This window comes from Mauremys reevesii, linkage group 6 (genome assembly GCF_016161935.1).
Source record: "Mauremys reevesii isolate NIE-2019 linkage group 6, ASM1616193v1, whole genome shotgun sequence".
NCBI classification, from domain to species: domain Eukaryota; kingdom Metazoa; phylum Chordata; order Testudines; family Geoemydidae; genus Mauremys; species Mauremys reevesii.
The window spans coordinates 76,275,468-76,303,177 of record NC_052628.1 but is presented as its reverse complement, the minus strand read 5'-3'; the positions used below and the strand labels follow the sequence as shown (position 1 = coordinate 76,303,177).

The following is a 27,710-nucleotide window of genomic DNA, read 5'->3' as shown; positions in this document are numbered from 1 at the left end:
ATCATAATTTGTGATCTACACATATTCTTCCAGAAGTGAATATACCCATACAGCTTGACATACAGAAAATTCAAAATATGCCTGCTTATTTACATATACAATTGAGCCTGCTCAATTGTAAATAGAAATAGGATTTATCTATGTGGGCTTTCAACATATTAATTTTATTGCTTGCGTGTATAAGCAATAGAATAAAATAAACATGCGCACAAAGTTGAGTAAACACAAATCGAAGGCAACTTAATGCACCTTTATAAGTTTGGCCCCAGACAAACAGAGTGAAGAAGATTTTTTTTAAAAAGGGCTCCAACCTAAACTCAGTAGGCTAAAAACTGAAATAGAAATTCCTATTTATGTTGAATGCAATTCTTTTATAGGCATAACAATACTTTTGTTACAGATAAAATTAAAAAAACTGAAGCATAACAACTTCGCTACCCCATTTCTTGTGATTAGGGTCATCAACTTTTAAGCCCTGGGGCAAAGGAAACAAATAAGAACACCATAAGGAATTCTTTTCCTGAGGGGCAAGTAGTAGTCTCTACAAACAGCTCCCCTTTTCATCAGGATTGCTGAAGTAAAAACTGAACAATAAAACTCCCTTCCCACCAGCGTCGCCACACAATCCCAGTGACACCCAGTGTCGATGGGAGGGAAATAAAAAGGACAGCAATTCCTGGCCCAATAATCTGTTAGGAGAAATTATCACTCCCTCCGAGGAGCACCTTCCTCTCTCATTGAGGGCTTTAGTTTTCTTATGGCTTCCTTGTTCATGAGGCATAGCTCTTGGCTCCATTCATCACCTGCTTAATGAGCCAGTATTTTTTTTTCTCTCCCTCTCTCTCTCATAACAACCAGGTGTGAGCCTCAAGGCAGTTCCCTTAGAGACTGAGTCCCAGTCTCTTTACCCAGTGAAGTTTTACTCCTTTGTAGTTCAGGCTAGGATGAGGCATACACACCTCATTAGCTCGGCACTCTCAGAGGTCAATGAGAGATGATGGGTATTCAGAACATTAGAAAATTCAAGCCAGTTATTCAAGTGCCTAAACATGAAAACAGGCCATGTCTATACACAGAGTTTAATTTGCATTGCATTTTTGTGCACCAACTGGTGTGTTTTACATAGTATGCACTGACTGCATACAGTGTCGTCAATTGTTTTGATTCAGTATGTATCAGTGTCTACGTGGCTGGGACTTTGTGCGATGACAGCAACAACAATACTGCTGGAATGCTGAGGTATACAACACCAGGAGCAAATGGACAAGTCTTGGCCTTGTGCCAGTATTTGAACAGGAAGGTGACATCTGTTCTACATGAGCAATAGAGAACACACAGACAGATGGTCAGTCCTGGCATCATGCAAAGCAGCATGGGATAGCAGTGGGTAGTCTGCCAAGCTAATGAGAATGAGTGATGTGTGCACGTGAACATTAGTCCACAGTAACTCAATATGCAGTGAATTTAACACATTTTCAAAGTGGATTATAGAATACATATTAAGTGGTCAATTAGTATGCCATAAACCTTTGCATCATGTGGACATAGGTCATTCGAGTGCGTACTCACTAATGTTAGTGTGGACTAAATCCTCCACATAAACAAGCCCTTATGCTCCTAACTTAAAGCACCCATTTTTTGAAAATCCTGGCCTTAGTCCTTAAATACCGTTGAGCTTTCAAAACAAATTGAGAAACAAAAATCAAAGCTCTAGTCACATTTTAATTAATGCACCCACACACGTGGTTTAGAATTAGTTGTTGGAAGGCATATTAGGAGGAAAAAAGAGTCTTACTCAGGTTCCCAAGTTGTGACAGCTACAATCACAAGTCTCCTATAGTTACCAAAGAGGCTGCTTTAGTGTCAGCCTTAGGAAGGGGTTTGATTTGGCTAGTCTAGTAATTTTTCTAAGATTATTTTAATAAATTATTTAATTAGTAAATTAATAACTTCTATGCAGAAATACTTTGTTTCTAGAGTAGCTTTAAAATGTGTTAAACCCCAAATATGAAATTCCTACCTGGAGATTTTGCAAGTGAGGCATGGAATACAGAGAAATTAATTAAGGCATATGAAGCCAAGAAGAAGTTGGAGATTATTGGAGCAATGACATTCAATTCAGCTGTAAAAACACAAAGAAAAACAAGTAGTTATTAAGCTTGTTGTCAAACTGCTTTAAAAATCCAAGGGCCGAAAGTTTGCTACAAGGGCCTCCTTCTCTCTAGTGGAAACAGTAAATTTGTAACACATTTTATTTTATTCAGATCTATATAATGGTCTAATACCTCTAAACAATTTCTCTGCAATCATTTCAACTACTATGGGAAAAAACACACATTAAACTAAAATCTGCTTCAGAAACAACCTATTCTGCCACCAAAATCCCGTCACCCTTGTGTCTCCAGCCAAATTCACTTTAAGATACTTTTTAAAGATATTTGTGGAAAATCTGTTCTCTCAGTTAAGGTCCAAATATTAATATGTTCAATTATATCTTGATAAAGTCTAGTCTATTTTAAATCAGTAATCTTTACCTTTCTCCTCCTCCAAAACACTCAGAGTGCCTCCCCACTCAAATAAATATGTTTAGTCTCCGTTTTATTTTCTCACAGAATCATAATAAACTTTGAATTTAAATGTTTCAAAACTTTCAATGTGAGTTACAATTCTTTGTGATCAATTAATGTGCAGCAGACATTTGTTCAAAATATTCCCTATTTAACTTGCAGGCACTCAAGGAATACCAAAGTTGTTTAAAGTATGATATGTTTGCTATCTGACTACACTGTTTGCTAATTCAGATTATTTACATTTTTTTTCCAGAATTACACAATTAGCCCATGAATATTAAGTTTTCATTAGTCTGCAATAGTGTTGGAATGTGAGAGGGAGACATTGCGGTTTAATAGAGATTTGTGGCAAATGGAGAAGCATATTCGCCTGACTCCCACCTTAACAGAAGACTGAAGCAAGGCTATTACTGTTATTGCTGATGTGACACTTTAATGGTGTGTGTGCGTGCACGTGGGCGGGGGGGAAGGGGGTAAAGAAGGTCTTGGCAGAGTCACATAGAGGTTTGGAATTTGAGATGCAGCATCTAGGCTCTCTGTAACTAGTCTCAATGCAACTGCAGACAGACAGAGAGGGGTGCAGCCTCTGCCCTCCTCTGCAGAGAGAAGAAAACTCATTTTCCCCCTCTTTCCCTTCCTAAAAGGATTAGGAGGTGGGAAAGCGTAGGGCTCTTCTTTTCACCTGGATAGAGAGCAGTAGTAGTAGCCATCACTAGTCATTTCCCACCACCACAAAGGACTGAAATCAAAGATACAGCAGTTCAAGAACATGACACTTTAGTCCACTAGGACCCTCTTCATTCTAATGAAACCTCCAGACCACATGTGGCAGCAGGGATAACTTGGTCTTTCCTTCCTCCAACAGCCTTCAAAAATGCAGAATAAGCAAGATGGGGGAAGAGATAAGAGTAACAACAACAGTTTTTAACATAAGCAGTCCTGGAAGGTGCTAGAGGATGATGTGGAAGATCTTTTATCTGCCTGCAAGGAATGTATTATTACCTGGGCTGGCCCCCCACCTCTGGCAGCACCAGGAGAATCTTGCACTTCAGTGGTTCAGTGGATAGGAAACTTTAAAGTCCTCTATTTGTGCAAGCTTGCCACTCTTGGAAGCATAGATTAGTGATGTTTTATTGTCTAATATGTATGTATTAAAAAAAATCTGTAAATAAATATAAAAGGCTTTCACATCATACAACAGCGCTCTATAGTAGGCTAATGGATAAGAAGATAATACAATAGGGTTGGGAAAGGATTAAAAAAAATCTGATTAGCTAAAGTCTGTGGATATTAACTGTTACCTTCCCCTATTAAATGAGATTGAGGCCTTGTCTACTACCAGGGTAAGTTGACCTAAGTTACGCTACTCCAGTTACATGAATAATGTAACTGGAATCAATGTAGCTTAGATCGACTTACCGTGGTGTCTTCACTGCGCTGCATCAACTGGAGATGCTCTCCCATCGACTTCCCTTACTTTTCTTGGGGAGCTGGAGTACTGGAGTCGACCGGAGAGCACTATACTGTCGATTTAGTGGAAGACCCGCTAAATCAACACCAGCTGCATCGATCTCCCTGGTAGTGAAGACAAGCCCTGAGATGAATCTGAAGTAACTTCTGAATATGTGGGAGAACAATCCTCAAACCCCATCACTTGAACATGTTTCCAAACACAAGCCAACACCTAAAATTTTTAAAATAAAAATCGATCCCCAAGACTCTATGGACCCTGTCATCCAAACATAAGACAGTACAGCATTTTATAGCAAAAAAAGAATACATTCAAAATTTTTACTCCAATTTAAATTAACTAACCAATTAATATGAATCCAAGAGCAATCAAGAAAGTTAGAATATATCCTCGTAATGGTTCATTGTTCTTCCCATAGCCTTTAGCAAACATTAGAAGACCTGGATAGATATTGTCCTTGCATAAAGCCTAAGAAAGAAAATAAAAAGTTAGTAAGGTTTAATTAAGATAAATTTTGCATGAGATACACACTAATGCATTCAATGAGGGCTAGTGTTGTCTAGTTAGAGCATGGGATTGAGAGTTAGGGCATGCTGACTATTTCTTACTCTGCCTTTGCATTACTGTATGATCCTAGAGCAAGTGACACCTTCCCATTCTTGAGTTTTCACCTCTATCAAGACAATGAGGATAAACACTTTCTCTTCTTTGTAAATCACTGACATTTGTCATGTGACAGTAGTAAAAAAAAAGTCACAAAATTAATCACTTTCTTTAATATTGAACCAGGAATTTCATCAAGATATGGAAAATATTCTCAAAGCTACTCTCTCTCTGCTTTACTCTAGTGCTTGTGTGTCAAACCTTTCTTATCCCCCTTCGCTATCTGACTTCCTGCTGCAGGGTTGTTGGGTTTGGGGTTGGTGTTTTTTGTTTGTTTTTGTTTTTAAGTGTATGGTATCCTCTCATGATTCTCAAACATGAAGCATTCCCTCAGTAACTAAACTGCAGTTATCACACACACACACACACACACACCCCTAGGTGGGGGCATTATCTTTAAACTCTGAAAAAACACAGAGCCCTTTATTACTTACCTCAACACCACAAGTGAGGGGAAAAAACATGTAACAAAACAGGACCTTTCAGCTACAGCAACTAGCTAAGTGTGAAGTCATTTATAAAGAATATACGATAGCAAGACTATGAAATGGGTATAAAAAGATCCTTGGGAAATAAGTTTTACAAACTCTACAATTTTACTCAGTCATTTTCACAATATCTTTAAGCATTCTGAATTGCAACTAACTGCAGTGCATTAGCTCCAAAAAGGAACCACCAGTAGATATGGAGGATATCCAACTACTACTGCCACCAAATACAAGAGAAGTGCATTGAAGAGAACATGCACCTGTATGCTGTCTTCATAGATCTGACAAAGGCGTTTGATACCGTCAACAGGGAAGCCCTTTGGACTATTCTAACACGACTTGGCTGCCCAAGAAAATTTGTCAATTATATGCCTTTTTCATGACAGCATGGACAGGCGAAGTATTGTCTGATGGAGCCACATCAGCCCCCTTCAACATCACCAACGGCATGAAACAAGGATGTGTTCTCGCTCCTGTCTTATTTAACCTGTTCTTTGCATGCATCCTTAACCATGCAATGAAAGATATGGATCGAGGTATACATTGGAAATACTGGCACGATGGTTCACTTTTTGACCGCCGTCGCCTGAATGCAAAGACTAAGACAGTGCAGAAACTCCTTCTTGAGGCACTCTTTGCCGACGACTGTGCCCTCATGGCTCACACTGAAAATGATCTTCAGCACATTGTCAACAAGTTTGCCGAGGCCTCACAACTTTTCGGACTAACTATCAGCCTCGGAAAGACAGAAGTTCTCCATCAACCTGCACCTGGATCAAATGCTTCTGTCCTGAGTATCTCCATTGATGGCACTCAGCTTAAAGTAGTGGAGAACTTAAAATACCTGGGTAGTGTCATATCCAGTGATGGATCACTGGATAATGAGATCAACGCACGAATATCCAAAGCAAGCCAGGCACTTGGCTGTCTGCGTGTCAAAGTTTTAAACCACCACAACATCCAGATGTCAACAAAACTGCTTGTGTACAGAGCTGTTCTTTCATCTCTTTTGTACGGGTGTGAAACATGGACACTATATAGGCATCACATCAAGCAGCTCGAAGCATTCCACATGCGCTGCCTCCGCAACAGCATGAAGATCCGCTGGCAAGACAAAGCGCCCAATCTTGAGGTCCTCGAGAGAGCCCAGATGATAAGCATCGAAATGATGATCATGAAGTCACAGCTACGTTGGACCGGTCACGTCAGCCGCATGGATGCCAACAGAATTCCCCGCCAGCTTCTGTATGGTGAGCTCTCCCAGGGCACCCGGCATATAGGTCGTCCACGGAAACGTTACAAGGACACCATTAAAGCCAATCTGCAGTATAACAGTATCAAACCTAGGGACCTTGAGGACGCCGCCAGTGACAGAACACAGTGGCATGCAACAGTCAAATACCTGCATCGCCTTTGAGGAAGACCGCTGCCGGTGTCTACAAGAGGCATGCGAACGACGTCACAGAGCACCAGCAGCGCACAACCCACTGACTGCGAACTTCCCATGCACCATCTGCAGCAAAATGTGCACCTCTAGAATTGGCTTGTATAGCCATCAGAGGGCACACCATGAGACCAACAATAGATGATCTGCACAGATTTGTCATCATCGGATCAATGGACTACCAAGAACAACATTAAAAATTAATTTAATGCTCACTAAAAGGAGTCAAACTATCAGCTTCTCTAGCCACAGAAAAAGGTACAGCAAAGAGTGGAGTAAACCACTCCATATTGCCAAGCAACATTCCCTTAGTTCTGACCTAGAGGAACCACCCCAACAAGTGACAATCTCTTAACCAATTCAATCCATGGCCTCAATGCAAGGACAGCCAAAACTATCACCACCTAAAGCAGTAAACTGAATATTTAACAGTGCAGAGTTTTGTAAGTATGTCATCACTTACTGCATAGTAAACAACTCTGGGCTTAAGTCTTGGCAGATAAAAGCTTTCCGATTTATCTTTAAAATCTAAAACTTTAAGGGCCCTATACTCAGATGGAAGAGGCTGCATATGATCAACAGCAGCAGCACCACAAATTTGCATACAGTCTCATTGTGGCAATATTTTTTTCTTCTTTAAATTCCAGATCAAACACATGAATCTTTGGTTGCTTCTCAACAGTTTACCTTGCTCTTCAACCATAGGACTTTTTAAGCAGACCTCGAATATACCACTAAGCTGTGGCAAGCAGAATTCTTTCCCAAGCAAGTACCAACAGCTTCTGCAGAATTTAAACCTTCATTTTTTATTTTTTAGCCCATCTGGTTGCTAAGAAAATTTCAGTTCACATTTTGAAGGCTCTGTGTAGTGCTTTCTTCCAGAGAGAGTCTGTGCAGATAGGTCCATTGCCTCTGCTGCTGCTCATAACTTAAGGCTATGATTATGTAGTGTGACCAGATAGAAAGTGTGAAAATCAGGACGGGGGTGGGGGGTAATAGGCACCTACATATGAAAAAGCCCTGAATATCAGGACTGTCCCTATAAAATCGGGACATTTGGTCACCCTATGATTATGTCCCGAAATCTGCAACTTCCAATGACCTCCGTGACATTTTCTGCCCTGGGGCTGAAGCTCCCAGCCAGGCCTGCCCACGCAGCTGCCCAGCCACAAGCAGGTGGACCCCATGCAGCTGCCCAGCCGCTGCTGCAGTTGCAGCCAGTGGCTGGGGGACCCTGCAGCTATCAGTTGGCGGAGGCAAGGGCACCCCACAGCAGCCCAGCCCCAGGGGTAGGTGGACCCTGGAGCTCACATTCACCGCATTAGTAGGGAATGCAGAAGCCCCAGCAGCAGTGGGTGCTGAACCCACCTACCCCTTTTGTCAGGGATATTTTTAGTAAAAAAAGTCAGGGACAGGTCACGGGCTATTATTTCCCATGACCCGTCCCTGACATTTACTAAAAATATCCGTGACAACTTAGCTTTACTTATAACTTTGTCACACTACAACAGAGTAGAAAATGACCACACTTGTCAGTTTTAACTGCTGGTATTCAGAGTCCAGTGAACCTTAGGACTGAAGTCAAATTGAGTCTGTTGCTTCTTGGCAAAGCTTTGACACCAGCAGAGGTGGGCACTGAAATGAATCACTACTGAGTAATGCCATATTATCATATAATCCAGGGGGCTGGGGGGAGGGGGGGAGAGAGAAGGGGAAATATTAGATGCCTCCCTACTCAGCATCAAGAAAGAGGGCAAGAGGGCCAAGTTAAGAGAAGACATCTCAGCACCAAAATGTTTTGTTTAAACACAAAAGTCAGTTCCAGTCGCACAGAGGCCACTGCCATATGGTCACAACTTGGACACTGATACTGAAGTACTAGCAATAACCAATGGAAAAAGACTTCACGGGACAGCACTGAAGAATTGTTCTCATGGCTCTGATACTTCCTCCTCCTTCTTCAGCACTCAGATAAGAAACCAATACTGGAGTCAGTGTTTCTCGTGGCTCAACAGGCCTGCCATGAAGGCTGAAGGCAAAGGCTGTACTGGTACTTAGTACTGGAACATGCCCCTTTTTGCCCAGGACTCCAGACTTAGATGGAATGGAATTGCTGAATCCGATAATTCAGGAAAATTTGGCTGAGTCTCTTTGCACCAAACCAGCTCCATGCCAGAACAAAACACTACAGAATCTCAACTCTACAGACAGCAATACCAGATATAAGGTCAGTATGTCAGAAGAGCAGATTTGAAATTTACATCTACCAGCTCCATTTTAGAAGGCAATGGTGCTAGTGTTTTATTTCCAAGTAGAACAGCTGAGAATCAATGTGTGACTCTCAAGTGATATGAATCAAGACACCAATATAGAAAAGCTCCCTGTTCCCAATATTCCAGTTTAAAGCTGATTCAAGTTCTTTTGTTATGAAACAAAGACATTATATATGCTTACCTGAAAAATCTTAGGTGCACTCACTAAAGATGCCAATGCAGAAGAAAGGGTGGCTGAAAAGATGCCAGCAGAAATCAGTGGTGCAAATCCTGATACCATGCTCATTACCTGAAAGCAGGATATAAACATTTTAATTTCTTGGACTGAAAAACATCTGCCTCCAAATAAAACAATTACTTTAATAAAAATAAACTAGAATTCTGTAGACAAATGTTTCAGTTGAACTCCTTCAGGACTGTTACAATAGCATTCACTCAACACTGTCTGCAGAATCTTGTTTTTTTATTTCTACAACTCCTAGATTTTTTTTTCAAATACCATTTACCATTCAAAGTATGGAGAATATTTCAGCACAGTAAACTCTGGCATTTTTATTCCAACTCAATTTTTTTTAAGCCATTTATATGATTTCTTAAAACAGACTGTTAGCTGCTCTGTTCAACCAAGTCTGAGCTCTTCAGCTAGAGAATCTGGTGGGCCAAATTTAACTGCATAAGCTTGTAAACAAACATAATGCAACTACCAATCTTAAGTGCATCAAAAAATGTCTCATTAATGGCCTAAGGAAAGAATTCACTTTCCTGTCAGTTACATCAATAAGAGCAATCATAAGTCAAAAGAGAATGTAGTTTTAAAGAGAAGTATTTTAGCTGTCTGACAAAATACAGTATTTTATAAGGTGTGGCTTCAGGCATAGAGATAGTGTCTGTTTGACAGAAATTTCTGATACCTAAAATCCTGAGGAAAAGGAAGTCACATTGCTGAAGAGCTCTCCCTGATATCAGTCTCAGATTTTAGACTGTGGAAGCTCCACCTGGAAGGTGGCCAGCATCCTGCAGACTGAACCTCTTAAAATTTATAAATAGGGAAACTGTTTCAATGAGACTCTTCTTCAGGGAAATTATCCCCACCCGTCTCAGGAAGATTATCCCTGCTTACGCAGCTGCTAGAAGCTAGGGGGAAGAACTCTTTAAAAAGAAGAAGGTCTGTTTGTGGAAGGATACCTGTCCGTAAGACTGAACAAACAGCCTTTTCCACCTAAGGCTAGAGGAACAAGCAATTAGCAGAAACAGAGGAGACACTAAAAAAAAAAAAAAAAAAGCAAGGAGGGCCCCAGATGCTGTATGGGAAAGAAATCAAGTTGTCATAGTAGCTAACAGAGGAGTGTTATGACCAGCAGTAGCAAGCACTTAGGCAGACCAATCCCCATCCCCCACCCCATATATGGAAGGCCAATAGAAAAAAAGCCAAAAATTACAGGGAAGTCTGACTGATTAGGAGCAAAAGAATTAGAGCATCACTTATGTGGCCTGAGAGAGAAAACCAAGCAGAACTCTAAGAAAAAGCCTTAGTCCTGTGGTACTTAGACTTGGATGGAGGAGAAAATATAAATTCAGGCTTCCCCTATTGCTTGAGAAATAGGAATAGAGAAGGAAAAAACAAAACTCCCCAAAGGTCTGATTTCTTACAGCTCTGGGTCTGTTATTTGGTGGAAAAGGAAAGGAAGAGAAAATGAGACAATCCCTGAATGTCAATGGATCTAATACTTAGTTTGCTGGAAGAAAGAACAGTGCTATAGTGGCCATAAGATCCATTCCCAGTTGCTGGTATGCATTAGAGCTTCAGCAACCTGGTGTTTTAACTATATGCCACAAAAGGGAGTGATATGATGAGGTCCAGTCTGACAAAGGAGACAAAAAGTATTCCCCTCCCAGGACCAGGAGCATGCAATCTCTGTGGATGGTCCAACATTTTCTTGCAAACATTTATTTCATAGATTCTAAAGACCAGATAGGGACCATTGTGATCATGTAATCTGCTCTCCTGTGTAACACAGGGCATAAAACTTCCTCAAAACATTTCTTGTTTGAACTAGAGCATTTATGTTTTAAAAAAAACCCATCCAATCTTGATTTAAAAATTGCCAGTGATGGAGAATCCACCACTACCTTTGGTGTATTTTTCCAATGGTTAATTACCCACACTGTTAAAAATTTGCACTTTACAGTCTGAATTTGTCTAGCTTCAGTTTCCAGCCGTTAGATCTTGATATACCTTCATCTACTAGATTGCATCTTCAAACATTTGTTTCCCGTATAGGTACTTACAGACTGAATCACCCCTTAACCTTCTTTTTATTAAACTAAATAGATTGAGTTTCTTCAGATTATCATATGGCACATTTTCCAATTCTTTTAATCTGTCTCTTGGCTCTTCTCAGAACCCTCTCCAATTTATAAACATCCTTCTTGAATTGGGCCCTTTGGTAAGTGCCTCTAATTAATCTTCCTTCTTTTTGTCTTTCAATGCTTCCATCTTTCTTCACAGAAATAGGGCTAGAAATAGAAGTAGTAGAGGACCAAGCACAGATTATACTTTCAGGAAAGGTGGCCAACCTCCCCCGCCCCCAAGAATAAAGCCTGGAATTTTATCAAGAGAGCGAGGAGCATGTGCACCTCTTTGTTTCCTAGTCACTTCAGCTAGAATGCTTACTGGGAGAAAACTTATATTCTAGGCTGGTAAATGAGGAAATGTATAACAAAAAAACTTCACTAATGAGAAAAACAAGTAAGGAGATGATACTAGGATGTTACCTAACAAAAGACTAGAAGATCACCAGAACTTGTTTTTAGTTAGGCAAATGCTACTCAGATTAAAATATAGATGTGATTGTTATTACAGTGCATCAAAGATAAAAGCACAAAAGATAGCAAACGAGGTAAAACTCAATAGTATTTACAGCTGAAAAGAAAGTAGTAAATCTAAAGACACACACTTTGGTACCATGTGAGAAAAATAAACCATTTCTAGCTCCATATACCCTTAATGCAAAAGAGTCTTTTTGAGTAAGTTTACGTTGTTTGTTAATTGCACTAACTATGCATTATGATTGCTTAAACAGATCGTTAGTGACCAACCGTTAGTCTCTGCCCAATAGCTGTATGGCGTCTAGCATTTTAAGTTTGCAGTTTCAGCTTAGTTCTAATAGATCAAGCATCTACGTTAAATAAAGAGGTCACCATTACAATTAGTATACTGTTTGCAATCTCAGACAAATAAAGAATATTTTCAATGAGTAGGTCATGGAAAAGAAATCTGCCCATAGTTAGAAATACTTCAGTGTTAATACGGAAAGATTATATTTGTAGATGAATATAATATACATCCTCCTGTGACATGACTGCTTAATGGAGGATTTCTGATATGCAGTGCTGTTAGATCAGACATCTTTCATGTACGGTCCTTGAAATCTTCATATTGTACCAGAGGTCTGGCATTTTGGCTGGATCTCAAGTTACTCTCCAGTATATGGCCACAGTTTGATAAACACAAACACCTTTTTCCTTCCCCCAAGAGACAAGAGCTCATTTATATATTTCCTTCATTATAGTGGGTCACACAACACTTCTAAACAAGAGATATAGCAAACAGCTAATTTCATTCCATTGGCTCTTTATAATACAAAGATTTTAATAAGCTCTTTTGAAATGCTTGTTAATTATGACAAAGATGCTATTTTAAAGGCCTATTCAGTCATGACACCTCACAAAAAAATTACAAGTGACAATAACGTAAACAAGTCAGGAACTTTTTTCTGTATGTTCTCTCACACTGTCATACAATCAGGGCTAAGGAAACCTGAAACTACATATTTAAGAACTGTTACAACTTAACACTGGAGCTACTGTTCTGTGTATAAGACAGACTGAGACCAGTTGAAGACAGACACACTATTGTACCTTTGATAACATCTTGAAAATCTGATTGGCATTTTCAGTCACTGGGCGAAACCCAACATTTGTACCTTTCAAACACAATATCAATGTCAGAATGAGATCATGCATCACTTGCACTGAATGAATACTTCTTTCATCCTAGAAACCTTACCCTTGTTTAGTAACCAGGGGAGCAGTGGGGTGGGGAAGAAAATAAGGAATCTGTTTCAATATTAACACTCTGTGTGTCCAAGTGTACTGATTGTTTTTACATTGATAATTTACGGTGAAGACTAGAAACACCTCTCATAATAGTTTAATTTTTTAAAAGGATGAAACCAGGAAAAACATCGTCATGTATTGTGCACATTTTAATGTACACTTATCAGATATGTTTTATATATAAGCACATGTTAATTTTAGCTATATATTTTTGAAGTTCAAATGCAATTTGATTAACAAATAATTCAACTGCCATGCTCCCACAAGTCATAAGATTACTGTAAGTGTCATTACTTGCTTTGGAAGACACTTTAGCGGTTATGAAATTAGAAAAACCTGGTTCCAGAAGATAAAATTATCACTTGATCTCAGAAAATGGAGTTTAGGCACTGTAAAAGCAGCAAAGAGTCCTGTGGCACCTTATAGACTAACAGACGTTTTGGAGCACGAATACCCACTTTGTCATGCTCCAAAACGTCTGTTAGTCTATAACGTGCCACAGGACTCTTTGCTGCTTTTACAGATCCAGACTAACACGGCTACCCCTCTGATAGTTTAGGCATTGGATTTCATGGAAAATAAAGTTGATGGAATAAATATTGCAGCAAATGGTTTAGAGAAACAAAGGATTTACAGATGTGAGTTTCTACATTACAAGAAAAAAGATTATTTTAATCATTTTATTAAAAATCACTTATGAAACTCCAATATATTTACTGGTAAGGATGACAAAGAAATCTTAAACATATTAAAAAATGATTGCCAATATATCAGCAATTTATTAATTTTCCTACTGTATTATTAAGCACTTTGAATTGCTCTGTCTTGAAATATTCAAATTCTTGTATGTAAGGAATGAAGCGGTACGCCACCTGTGACTGGGATTTGGGTTTTTTACCATCACAAAAACTAACTACAGATGTAATACTGAAACAATCACATTTGGTAGTCACTATTTTAAGTGGGTGTTAAGGTTGAGGGTACATATCAAGTAACTTTAGAGACCAAAAAAACCTTATAAGAATGCTTAATCATCAAGAAAACAAGCACTGCACAAACCCAGGATAGTCAGTATTAAGGTTAAACTTGATCCAGAGGTTATATGTGGGAGGGAATCTACTAACAAAGGCTGATCACTTCTATCTTCATATTTCTTTCCAACCAGTTTAAATTGTTTTGGACATTCAAGGGCCTTCAGTCTACCATATCTTCATGCATGCATTCAATACAATTCTGTTCTAAATTTCTATTTATATTTTCTGTTCACTTTCCAGGTTGTGATCTACCTACATTTGTGTACTGCCTACTATGCTCCTGGGGGAATTCTTTGCCAAAAAATTAAGAATTCTGCAAAATTCTGTACATTTTATTTGCCAAAACAACTCAATATAATCACGCCAGTTACAATTATTTTGGTAAATGATTTCAAAATATTTGTCCGCAGGTAAATTTTTTTGGACAAATAGATTCCTTATTAGACATATTAATACAGAATGTTGTGTAATTCATTTAATTTACAATACAGAACTGTATTTTCTGCACCTGTCAGAAGCAGTGCAAAGGCTTGAGGGAGTCAGGGGTAACGGATGAGTTGACAGAGAGGGAAAGAGCCTGGGAGTGAACCTGGAGGGCGCTGGGTGTGGGTTAGAGGTTTTTTCTCTTTTCATTTGGGGGGGGGGGGGGGAAGAAGGGGAATTGTTAGGGTTTTGGAAAGCTTTCCCCATGCAGACCCTGGCTGACCCCAAGCCTCTCCCATCCAGTCAGGCACATCTGCCCATCACCGCAGCCCCCCCGCCCCACATCTCCAGGCTCAACGCTCTCACCCCAGTAGCTCCTGAGCCCATTGTTCAGTCTGTCCCCACCCACTAGCCATTCCCAACCTCAGTCTGTGACCCCCCCAGCAACCCTGTGTGCCCCACTCTGTCCTAACCTCGCTCGATGAACTCTACTCCTGGGGGAACTCTGCAGCACTAGGCATAGAATTTTGTATTTTCCCGCATAAAATACATTTTGCCTAAGAAGTGTTGCAGTTCCGCCTTTGAGGCCACGGTGGCACTAGAACACAGCATGAATGCAGCTGGCTGTTCTGGAGCCACAGCAGCCTCAGATGGGCAAAAGGCAGAACTGTAACACTTCTTAGGCAAAATGTACTTTATGCAGGAAAATACAAAATTATTTGAGACATATGAATTTTGCGTATCCAGAGATGTGCAGACTTTCCCCAGGAGTACTAGTACTTCTGAATATTGGAAATTTTATATTTTAGTCAAATGTGGTGGAGTTTTTGCTCTCAGAGACATTGACCCAGATTTTTTTTCTCATTTTAATGCTAAAAAATCTCTGTTAGAATCCCTGCTACATGCATTACATAAGTGCAAATATATAAATTGTGAAGGGACTGATGAAGAATACCTAGCTAATAAAATACATTTCAATTTCTATTTAGCATAACAAGAATTCGTTATGAGGCAGTACCCAGCCTCTATCCACAAAGGATGCCAAAGCAAGGGAAAGATCTTCCTTATTTAAAAAATAAAAACATTAGAGAAACCTATGACCTAATTGTTTGAATTAGAACTCTTACAGGATACCAAGTACCAAAGCCCAAAATAACTCATCTACCGAATAATTATGGAAAGAGTAGTTCCATAGAGTAATCTGTACCCTAGGGTTGAAGACACTACGGGCTTGTCTACACTTACAGCACTGCAGTGGGACAGCTACGCTTCTCCTATCAGCGTAGGTACTTCGCCTCCACAAGAGGCAGAAGCTATGTTGATGGGAGAAGCTCTCCCATCGACATATACTGAAGATAAAAAAGCAAGGTATAGTTAAAGTTGATGACTGTAAAAGCCTTGTTAGGTTGCATATGCCAATCCACTAGAAAGTTTTAATGGCTCAGAGCTTTAAACCATTAACATTCTGCAACCTATCACCCACACAATTTGCTCATGTCAAGAACGGAGATCTACTCCAATTACAATATCTGGAGATAAAAGTAAAATTCTTTACTACAAATGTACCTTGCTATTCTTGTATACAGTATAGTGAAAATGCCTCACTAAAGAAAGCCTTTAAGAAACACACATGAAACAACATTTACAAAAACCACAAACCAAAACCAAAACAAAAACAAAGACTCGTTTCCTGAAGAACAAAACATATTCCAGACTTTACTTAAATTTAGAGTAGATGATCTATATTTTAATCTAGGCTTATTTCATAAAATTTGCTATACTCATTAAATATCCACCCCCACCCCCAAAAAACAACAACAAAAAACAGAAAAAACATTCAATTGATGCCCTCTCAAGCCTTAAAGCATCTCTCACCTGGAAGTTATTCAGAAGACCATAGTGACACTCTGTCTTCTGACAAGATGAGAAGTCAAAATTTAACTTGCAAGCGGCAGTAGTGCAATTTGCCAGTTCGGTAATGATGGTGCTATTGATGTTACCCGTAGCATCCCGAACAACACAAGCACCTAGTGTGGACCCAAACAAAAACACAGGTTGTCCAGTGACCAGTAAACAGTCTGTTCACAAAAAAAAAAAATCTATGCCAAGTTAAATTCTTTTTTTTTTTGGGGGGGGGGGGGGAGGAGTATATTCTAACAGTTAAGCATTACAAAACAAGAGCATTTCCTTTAAATTACTCCTGATGTTTAACAAAAACACACATATGCTTCGTTTTCTTGGGTGGAAAGGTAAACAAGAAAACATCATGCATTAGTTATTGCATAATATTTTAGCAACATCATCAATACAAAGCACTTGTACATTATTTTACACATGTTTAAACGGCTTTTTAATACATTGACATAAGCAATCTGCTTTTGTTGGCTGCATCTCAAATAAGCAGAGAAATTCTACAAAAAGATTTACTTGATCCATAATTAACAAAAGTAAAGCAACAAACATGGAGAAAAAAGTTAGATTATAAAAATCACCAGTTTTAAAATTTCCATATTGTTTTCCTATGCTGTGCATGTCAATTTCTTGGGCAATTTTTACTTACAACTGGTATTGTACACCCTCATATTTGGTTCTGTTTTCACTCTTGCTGTTCTACATTTGTTAGTTTTCATATTATGAGTGCTCAGTCACGTTTTGCACAGGCATTCAAATCTTTCTGAATACATTTGTAATTTTATTCTCTTTTCTGGAAAATGTTTTAAAATGCTGTTTTATCATCTACATGAGTTTAAAAAAAAAAAATTCTATGACTGAGACTAGCCTGATGGGGGCAAAGGGGATGTAGATTGAGTGGGAAGTGCCACCCGTTGGGTTGCTTTGAGGCTAAAGTTTTACTGCTATTTTTTGTTTTTGATAGTATTTTAACAGAAAGAAGAGACACCTATACAAGTATCTTTGTTCTAAATTACAAAAAAGTTTTACACTCACTTTTAAAGCATCATTTCCCTTTTTTTGAAAAAGGCAGTCTAGTCATGTTATTGACCATGTGCTGTCATCCCCCCAGACACTAATAGTTTTGGCTAATCAGGCTGTTATAACTGAGTTTGTGGTACTATGGCTCTTGGATCAGTCTGAGACTAATGTCATGGTATGAAATAAACCATGTCTATATATTCATTCTCTCACTCAGATATTCTATACTGGCAGGTGCTCAAAAAGAATATTTCCTTTCACCAAATGTAATGCCATTCTTATATGCTCACTTCAAAATCTGCTTGTTTTGAATACAAATGTATTATTCAAGTTCTCCATTTCTCAATAACTCAAATCAGCCATAACATTGTGTAAATATTAAGTAGCTTGTTAAGATGCCCTGTGCAGGCCAGCTAATTTGTAGGACTAAGAGTAACACAGCTGACCCAAAAAAACAACAACACCCTACCCAAAACAAAACCACTTAGTGGGCAGTAACAATAGATCAGCATCCAGGTAATAAATGGAGTTACACCTGTTTAACAAGAATAAACTAAGCTATTCAATAAACTCAGTTTAAAAAACCATGCTATATAAAACATGCAGATCACTACTTTGACATTTATAGCCCTTTTATCTTTAGTAAAATGGTTAATGTTTAACCTTCTAATTCTTGAAATTAAGTTACATGGAGCTTGCCTAATGGCCAGTAGTATCTACTATTTAAGGGGAAACAGATCTATTTAATTAGGAATTTTAAAGACTGAATTAAGGGAATTCTCTTAGTCTTTGCTGATCTGCAGATCAAGTTTCTTCAAAGAAAGAATGACAAGAACATTTTAGGAATGAAAAAACATAGCATGTGATATCTGATGGCTCAGATAGCTTCACCACTGAAAAGGAAATATTTCACCAGTATATTACCTCTGAAAGTTACCAGAATGAGATTTAATTTCTAAAATGATGCTCAGTGATTTCAATTTAATTTTTCTATTGAAATATTTATGTATATATATTAAATATTCATACACATTGTATTCAGCTATAAGCAGCTATGAAGTAAGTAAACTTCAACACAAAACTAACATGGAGGGGGCTGTTAGCACTGCATATTAAGGTTAACTAACATTTCTTATTAAAAACTCTGTTTTCAGCTGCTTATAAAAAAATGGCCTTATCTTAACCATTTAGGCTGAAATTTTCCATGCCAATTATCTGCCTCAGGCTAACTTTTTTGGAAGATGTCAGCCGAAACACTTAAGTAATTTGAGAATGAGATTAGTGAAAAATACACTTTTACCCATGTTAAAATTTTCACTGATCTTTACTTTGAAAAGCTCTAGAGCCCCCATGCTTTGGATAAGGGCTTCAAAGTTTGGCAGGGGGTGGTTTTTGTATCAGAGATGTGCCTCTTTTGCTATCCAGAGGAAAATGGACCCAAAGTTCATCAAGTTATAAACCTTTAAAAAAGAAAAAGAAAAAAAGTTTGCACAATTTAAGTAAAGACTTATTAGATGTTTGCAGCTGATTTCCCCAAAGATTTCATTTGCACTGGACATGCTCCAAGCCCAGGGCTGAACAGAACCTTCCCCACACTTGCAGCTCTGTCCTGGGTACCAGAACTGAAACCTGGGCATCTGCTGCATTCTCAATAGTCAGTCTGCTGACACCCGGGCAGCACGTGGGAGACTGAAATGAAATGAAATGAAATGAAATGAAGAGGTGGCAAGAGCCTGACTAAAATGGGACAAGAACCCTAAAAAGTGGAGACTGGAACTAGTTAGGTACAGAGAATGGGACTGGAATGAGGAGCTAGAAATGGGGAAGAGTCAAGGACACATTGAAAGGGACAGGGTCTAGGACTACTACAGCTTCACCTCCAGAGGATGGAATGGAACCCATGATTCCTGACTGTTTCCCTGCTGTCAGCAAATACCCATGATGCCCACTGGCATAATGTGTATGCATTATGATAGTATGTGATCATGTAATTAAAGGCTATTTTTTCCACAGTACCCCTCCTTCATTCAGAGCACAAGAGGGACTGTACTCTGGGGAATCAATTAGGGCTATGTAATGAAGACGACATGTTTGTAGGACCACTGCTTCATTCATTGTAGAAGTTAGAAGGCAGGTAATGAATCAGGCAGGTGACTGCAGGAAGAGAAAAGAGAGTCTCATTGTTAAGGCAGCTGAATGCTGCTTTGCAGAACTCTATTCTATTCCTGCCTCTGCCACAGAATTCTGATGTGATGTTGGGAAAGCCACTTAAACCAAACTTTTCAGAGGTAGCCACTATCTATTCCTCATTTTCTGGGTGCTCAACCTGATATCCTGGGTCTGACTTGCAGAAGTGTCGAGTGCTCACAGTTGCAGGTAAAGTCAATGGGAGCCTTTCTTGAATATGTGAAGTACTATATAATGCTATGTGTCTGAAATTGGGTACCCAAAATTAGTGGATACTATCAACCTTAATCTTTGCCTACATTACATTTTAAAACCTGTGGCAGCAAGTCTCAGAGCCCTGGTCTACAGACTGAGGCTTGTGCCATAGCGCTAAAAACAGCAATGCAGATGTTCGGGCTCAGGCTGGAGCTTGGGATCTAAAGCTAGGGAGGTAGATGGGCTTCAGAACCAGAGCTCCAAGCCACAACATCTACACTGGTGTTTTTAGCATCATAGTGCAAGCCTGAGTCTGCAGACTCGGGCACTGAGACTTGCTGCCACCAGTTTTAAAATGCAGTGTAGCCTTATTGCTTTTCACCGTCTCCATCATATAATCAAAAAGGTTTGAATGCAAGACGTTTAGATTCACAGCACAGACCTCTACTTGAGCGAAAAAGGAAGAACAGATAGCAGTAGTAGGCCATTATTCTTTATGTGGAACAGCCACTAGAAAGCAACAATAATTTGGCATTGAGTTACATAGATATGTGCTAGTCATGAGAATGTTGTCTAAGTTTAAAGGGCTGTAACATGGGTGGATACCAAGATTTCTAGCTCTGGGCAGGGAGTGTTGTCTTGGGGTTGGAGCAGCAGCAGCAGCCAGAGATCTGATACGTTATTCTGAAAGACAGCGTAGCTAAGGAGATGAGACTTGGGTCTGCCATGTGAGCAACCCAAGTTTTTTTCTGCCAGAAGTGACCATAAGCTTAATATTTAATGTTGTGAAAAACTTAAAATATTAAGGCCAATCTAAAGAACAGGCATTTGAACTCATGGTCTCTTATTGAACTCAGACTCCCAGCCCAGTGGACCATTCCCTAGATTAAAGGATTGGTGGGGCGGGGGGTAGAAAAGGAGGGATAAAGAGTGGCATCTCAGTGAGGCTTTGGAGCATGCCTAGTGCAGATCGACTGTTCAAAGCTTTAAGGACAAGTTCTACTCTGCAAGTGGAAATAATGATTTTCTGGAGGTTATCCCAAACCTCAGTCAAATCTGGGTGAATTTCCCCCCACAAACATTAGTTATAGGTATTACTATACATTCTGCCGATAAAGCTAAAAACATAGCTACAGCAAAACATGTTGTAACCATATCAAAGCATACTTCAGGAATTAATAAGTAAAAATCAACCATTTACCTACAGATACTGCAATTCCTATGTAAACCAATGTGGTAATTAAGATGGCCAACAGTGTTCCTTTAGGTATGGCTGATTGGGGATCCTGAAAGAAACATTTAAATGAATACTTGCAGTACAAGTAAATATGTAAACTGTACATTAAGCAATAATATGATAACATACTACTTACTGCAAGATCACCTGAGATATTTGCACCAGCCAGAATGCCAGTTGCAGCAGGAAAGAAAATAGCAAATACAGAAAAGAAAGTTTCATCCTCTCGGAAATCTGGTCCAAAATTCTCAGTAAATATTTCAGCTGTTAGAGAAAGGAATTTTTTAAAATGTGTTATCCTATACTGTGTTTGTAAACAATCTCAATATTTATCAATTCCACCTAAAGCAGTTATGTGAAAGCAAATAAAAATAGCCAAACTAACCATGGCCTGAGATCATAGCATTTGCATATAGATTACATAAAATGTCTAAAATGGCAATATTTTACACTTGGAAACCCTTAGAATGTCTTTCCAGCCTCAAAATAATAAAGTTAACAAAGTAGAACCGAAAAATCTCTTAAAGTAATAATAAAAATAAAATACCTAGTTCTGACAGTGAATACAATTTAAATGAAGCTAATAATAAAAATTACCAGGTTTAAAGAAACTTTAGGAATGTGAATACATAAAGTGCATGGAGGAATTAGGAAAAACTGGGCTACCCACAATGAAACTTTTTTGGGGTTAGAACTCTCTCACTTTGCAATATTGAAATACAAAAAAGTACAGCAACATAGAACTACATTTCAGCAAAATGTGAATTTTAACTCATTTTTTCCTATGAAGTTGTTTGTACTCAAGATATTCAAATGTTATAGCATACCTTTATAACCAAAGAAACCTTTAACCTTCTTGCTATCCAGTGGAATAAATGTTCCTATGATAAAGTCACCAATAGCGAATAGCAGGATCACCAGCAGAACAATCTGTGCCTGAAATTTTAAAAATTACAATCAAAGTCAAGTATCTACCATATAGTCTGTGAGCTAAAAGATGTGGTCCTAATAAGTTACTTTAAATCTTTGTGAGTCCATTTTCACTTATTAGATTTAGATAAGTCATGTGGAAAACAACATGACCAAAAAAAAAAAAAAAAACCACCCACACACACAGGGAAGAGGAGAAAGGGAGAGTGAGCAGAAACTCACACATTTCTAAAAAGGAGAATTATAACAAAGTTAAGAATTAAACTGGCCTTGAATAAAAAAGGAGAAGTCCTAATATTCTGGGAAGGTGTAAGGATTTTTATTAATGTCTACAACCAGGTGGAAGCAATAAAAATTGGTTTCTCCACATATTCTCCTACAAACTGCCAATGTATATAAATAGTGATTAAGTGACTACAAAAATTAAATAAAAAAACAATGATTGTTGAGATTTCAACACTTGATATTACTGAAAAATCAAAGTTAATCACACTGGTTTTACTTTTGTTGTTTTAATCAATTTAGACTAGTTGATTTTCTGATTCTCATGCAATATAACTGGGTTGCAAAAAGTACAGAGGAAGATTTGAATTCAAACAGTTTTCATTCATTTTTCTAACAAAGTTTTGCAAACAAACTTGATTTTTAAGAAGTCAATTTTGGGGCACAAACTGCTTGACAGCATCATGACTGCTATTGTTTGAATAATTATATTATTAAAATATTCCACAGACAAAATGAGAAAGTTTTCAGCAATACGCTGTTTTGGAATTTTACAGTTGAATTGCAAAGGGAAAAAACAGTTTGCTGTGCCCTTTGAATTTTCATAACAGAATACACTATTGAGCTTGAAATCAGTCATGTAATAAGATCCACTCATTCCACGGCAATGTTAGGCTCCCCTCTGATGGATTGTTGCAGCAAAATAAGAGGACTTCAGAAGGTTACATCCTAAACTGAAGCTATAGAAACTAAGTTGAAAAAATTACGACCACTACATAAAAAAAAAAATATCAGGTTTGTAGAGATCAGTCCTACAAACAATCTGATCTAGAAAGAAGGCCTGCTCCACAGCAAACAATATGTTCAATGATGAGAAACAAAAGTTACAGGTATAGAAGCTGGTTTTCCTTTTCGTACATTGGTATCCACCGGTCTTGCCATTACCCATGGGAAGCAGCAAGCAGTAAAAAGCCAAATCCTATAGAAGGAAGAATCAAATACAAAGCAACAAATCCCTCTACAAAGAATGAAAAATGCCCTTTTTAAAAAAAAAACAGATTTATTTATTTGCTTGCTTTGTTCAGATCTAGGACAGCTCGAAGAACTAAAAAAGAAATATCCATCCTGCAGTGCTTGATGATGGAACTGGAAAATTTTAAGTGGCCAGACTGCTAGTCTCATTGGTCAAAGTCTTGCTTTTCAGCCCAAAACTTTAATAAACTCTTTGCAGAATACACTTTAGTGTATCTAAGAGGTGTCTTACAAATCAACCATGAAAAGCATATAGTCATTTTGTCTTATCCCCAAGAGGGGTCTCAAACTTAAGAGTCCACTTCACATCCAATGTTCAAAGTTTATTCATGATAGACCTCTACCCCGATATAATGCGAATTCAGATATAACGCGGTAAAGCAGTGCTCCGGGGCGGGCGAGGTTGCGCACTCTGATGGATCAAAGCAAGTTCGATATAAGTTTCACCTATAATGCAGTAAGATTTTTTGGCTCCCGAGGACAACGTTATATTGGGGTAGAGGTGTATTTGGACCAGAGAATGTAAGGAAAAGATGGCTTTCGTTTCAACTCTTTTGTCTGTCCAGGCACACAGTCAGGTCATGCCCTCAAATAACCTCTTCTTCCACAGAACAACTGAAGATGGGATTTTATAAGACAGAGCTCCCAAGTCACTTACTCTTACAACTGAACTGCTATACTGAAATATGGCCAGGCATCCACTAGGGGAATGTAAAAAGGGTCTGCAGAAAAAGGTTTACAGTTCCATGTTTCTATTAGTCTTCCCTGTGCAAGACTGACAAACAGACAGGGGTTGGGGTGGGGCGGTTCTGCTGTCACAACTCTGATTAACAACCCCAATAATGGAGAATTGAATCTTTAGGTAAACAGGGTTTAATCCGTCAAGGAGGCCATCCACAAGAAGTTAGATTTCTCCAACAGAGTGTGAGGGGATTTAGGCCAAAGTCTACATACACGTAAATGATTTTTCCCAAATGCTCTTGCTTGCTCTAGGACAGGGGTCGGAAATCTTTCAGAAGTGCTGTGCCGAGTTTTTATTTATTCACTCTAAAGGTTTCGCGTGCCAATAATACATTTTAACGTTTTTAGAAGGTCTCTTTCTATTAGTCTATAATATATAACTGAACTATTGTTGTATGTAAAGTAAATAAGGTTTTTATAATGTTTAAGAAGCTTCATTTAAAATTAAAATTACAATGCAGAGCCCCCCGGACCAGTGGCCAGGACCTGGGCAGTGTGAGTGCCACTGAAAGTCAGCTTGCGTGCCACCTTCGGCACGCATGCTCTAGTTTGCCTACCCCTGCTCTAGAAGATTTCAGAGATTTGGAAAGAAAGTTAGAGTACCTCCCAAAGGTACCCATACTTTGGCTTAGACTCTCAAGTTGAAATATCAAATCTGTGACCATCAGAGGAATTTAGGGGTCACAGTAAAGCAAAGCATTCAGAAATAGAGATTCTGCAGTTTGCTATCTGCTATGTTTATTAGCCTATGGAACTAGAATCTGTGAAATCAGTATGGTGTGATCAGGATTACAGCATTTTTCAAACCATTTTGTGAATTAGGAAATGGATGTCCACCGACACAAGTGTCTTCTACGCACCAGAATGCCATTATTGAGAGCAAAATATTAGTACCTTGCTGTTGTTTTAAGTTGCATATAAATGTAGATGAAAAGTGTTTGGAGAGCAGATCATCATCAAAATATTTAGTTTATCTCCCACGCGTTTGCTGCTCCCTTCTGGTAACTGAGCCAATTGGCCTTAAGGTAAGTCTTTCCCAGGGTGCAAGTTGCTCTGAGAGGCAGGCTCTGTTTCTCCAGGAAAAGAGAGATTCTAGTGGTCTTGTGGTTCAAGTTTGTTTCTCCTTGGCACAGAAGCACTATGTGGGCAAGCATATACCATGTGCCATTGTTGTCCAGTTGTTATTTTTGCTGAGCAATGTGAAAATATTGCTAGAGATTTTAGTATGATGGCTTCAAAAGTTTTGCCAATTACTTTGGAGGCACTAACAGAGACTGAAACAAGTTAATGGTAAAGATTTAGGAGTTCAGCATTGTCCACTGGACTTGTATGTGCACACCATCAACATGAATACGTATAAAATAGTAGACACTGGAGACTACCTGAGCAGAGTATTGGAAAATGAAGATTATAAACTTCATTTATATACATTAATAAAAATATTTTTCAATAGAAATTGAAATGAAGTGCTTTAAAAAAAATTAGCTCCAAAATGGGCAACATCCAGAGAACACACTAAGAATCTGGGGTTCTGTTTTGTTTTTAAGTTATTTGTGAATTGCTGCTGGCACTGGTACTGGATTACCTGGAGAGAAATTCCCTTTCCCTGGATAACCTACTGCTAAAAATGTACTTAAATGTACTAAGGATACCTTCTTTCTTCATCTGGACTATAAAGATCAAATCAACTTGGATAACAGTGTCAGTAATGATGATATACCAAATAATATGTACATCAACACAATGTTTCTGGTGAATTCTTAGTTACAGAAAATGGCAATAATGATGACCTGATCATCTACCATAAGAGGGAAGATATGATTTTTGATATCTATTGTGGTTAAAAATGTAGATCAAGCCATTTCTTGAGTGATTCAGGGAAATATTAAAATGGTAGGTAGCTAGGCTGCACTGACACTGTGGGGAGGCAGAGAGAAAGGACACTGGGAACAAGCAAAGTGGAAGGTGTGCTAAACTACTCAGCCATAAAGCAAGCATATCGAGTGGAAGATGTGGTAAAAGTGGCAAGCTGGGCTAGGGCAGGCCATAGCAACTGCTCCACCACATGCATGAAAGTAGATTCAGCATACAGAATTCTCAGTCTTTAAAAGGAAACTCAGTCTTCCAATTACCAAAAATCTAGGTCATTTGAAGTTTCCAGCAGTCAAAGAAAATTCTCACTCCAATGGAAATGTTTGTGGAGATCAGTGGGTCTGAAGCTGCTCTTTCAGGTGGAGGGAGTGTAAGCTAGGATCAGAGTATGGTGCAGTAGCAATCTAGCAGAAGGAATATGAAGTCATGCAGAAGGGGGAGATGGGAACCTAAATTTCATTGTAGTGGACTGAGCAGGGCTAACCCCATGAACAACATCCAGATTAATAGCTCTCCAATGTGAGAGAAAGAGGACAATTTATGTGGTCACCTAACTGTATTATCCACCGAGTTGTGGACAGTATCCATATTATATGCTGACTTTAAACATTTATGCGTGTGAGTGTTTCCCCTTTAAGGGCTCCCTTACAGCAGGTGGGTAAATAGGGGAAAGATTACAAGCATGTACACAGGAAGGCCAGGAAACAGCTTGGGCCAGATTAGGACTAGGTCACTGCACTGCCCTTTGTGCTGTCTGGAAAAGTGGGGAGATATTTATATCCATGCAGACTGGTAGATACCCTCTGTACCAGGACTGCGCTGGCAGCACCCACTCTGTACTTGGCAAAAGGACTGAGTTCCATTTTGACCCACTGTGAACATTATGCTAGTTGCCTCTTTTTCTTTGGCAGTGAAGGGAAAATTTCCTCCATAGCTCCCAGACTGGCTGACATGGTATGGGTTGGGTTGGGTTTTTGTTTTTTTTTCTTCCCCACAGCTGGTCTAGGATTCAGAGCGGTGGAATAGGGAGGTTAGGTTGTAATGTCGCAATTAATATGTAAAACTGGTGGCAGATGTCCAGTGCAGGTACTCAGTATGGATGGAAGGGATACAGTTATTGGATAAAATGGATTGGAAAAGGATTTGAAGTACAAATTCTCATAAGGGGGCTGAGTAAAGGGGGCTTGGGGCTCCTACATCTCATCCGCTGAGAGCTGGCCCCTCTCCTTTTCCTGGCCCTCCTTAAAGGAACTGAAGAAAGGGGTTGGGATTTTTATGTATTAAACAGCAGGGAGCCAAACCCCTCTTTCCTACACTCTACAATTTGTTGCCAGGTACTCTCAGACATTATAACTGAATAAATTTATGACCTATTTAAACCACATCCATGGCCTCTTCTCTTTCTTTCCGACATGAACAGAGAAAGGTGTGTACTAAGTACAAATGTATATTAAAAAGTATCAACAGAATCTAGAACAGAACATACATAATAAGACTATATGAGCTCTCCTAGTGTCTTCATATAAGTAGTGTCACCATTTTAAATTTTAGATCATAGTTACTTACTTTTGCTTCCCATTCCATTCCTGCTACAGAGATACCCAACAATACAAGTACTGTGATGGCTCCTATAATTCTGATGTCGTTCGTCTCATCCAACATAAGTGCACCATTTTCCTAGAAGGAGAACAATTTTAAAGACAATTACATACAGTGCAGAATGTATTTTTCCTACTACATGATATAGAGGGAGTAGTAGTTTAGAAATTGAATAAAAATAGTTTACTTTTACACCATTGGTTCAAACCTGCTGATGTCAGTAAGCAAAAAATAGGACTAGCTAAGGATTGTTCAGAGGATTAAATGAAATAGCTAGTG

The 27,710-nt window shown here is 38.8% G+C and overlaps 1 protein-coding gene across 1 annotated transcript in view; it reads right to left on the bottom strand.

The window, feature by feature from the left end:
- Window positions 1-27,710, bottom strand: part of SLC12A2 (solute carrier family 12 member 2) — a 114,476-nt gene that overhangs the window by 37,945 nt on the left and 48,821 nt on the right. Inside the window, exons 6-13 of the mRNA XM_039544523.1 lie at window positions 27,399-27,509; window positions 21,863-21,971; window positions 21,172-21,299; window positions 21,000-21,084; window positions 16,361-16,512; window positions 9,091-9,198; window positions 4,386-4,509; window positions 2,021-2,122 (exon numbers count right to left, since the gene is read on the bottom strand). Of these exons, the coding sequence (XP_039400457.1) occupies window positions 2,021-2,122; window positions 4,386-4,509; window positions 9,091-9,198; window positions 16,361-16,512; window positions 21,000-21,084; window positions 21,172-21,299; window positions 21,863-21,971; window positions 27,399-27,509 (919 nt within the window). The remainder of the gene's footprint in view (window positions 1-2,020; window positions 2,123-4,385; window positions 4,510-9,090; window positions 9,199-16,360; window positions 16,513-20,999; window positions 21,085-21,171; window positions 21,300-21,862; window positions 21,972-27,398; window positions 27,510-27,710) is intronic.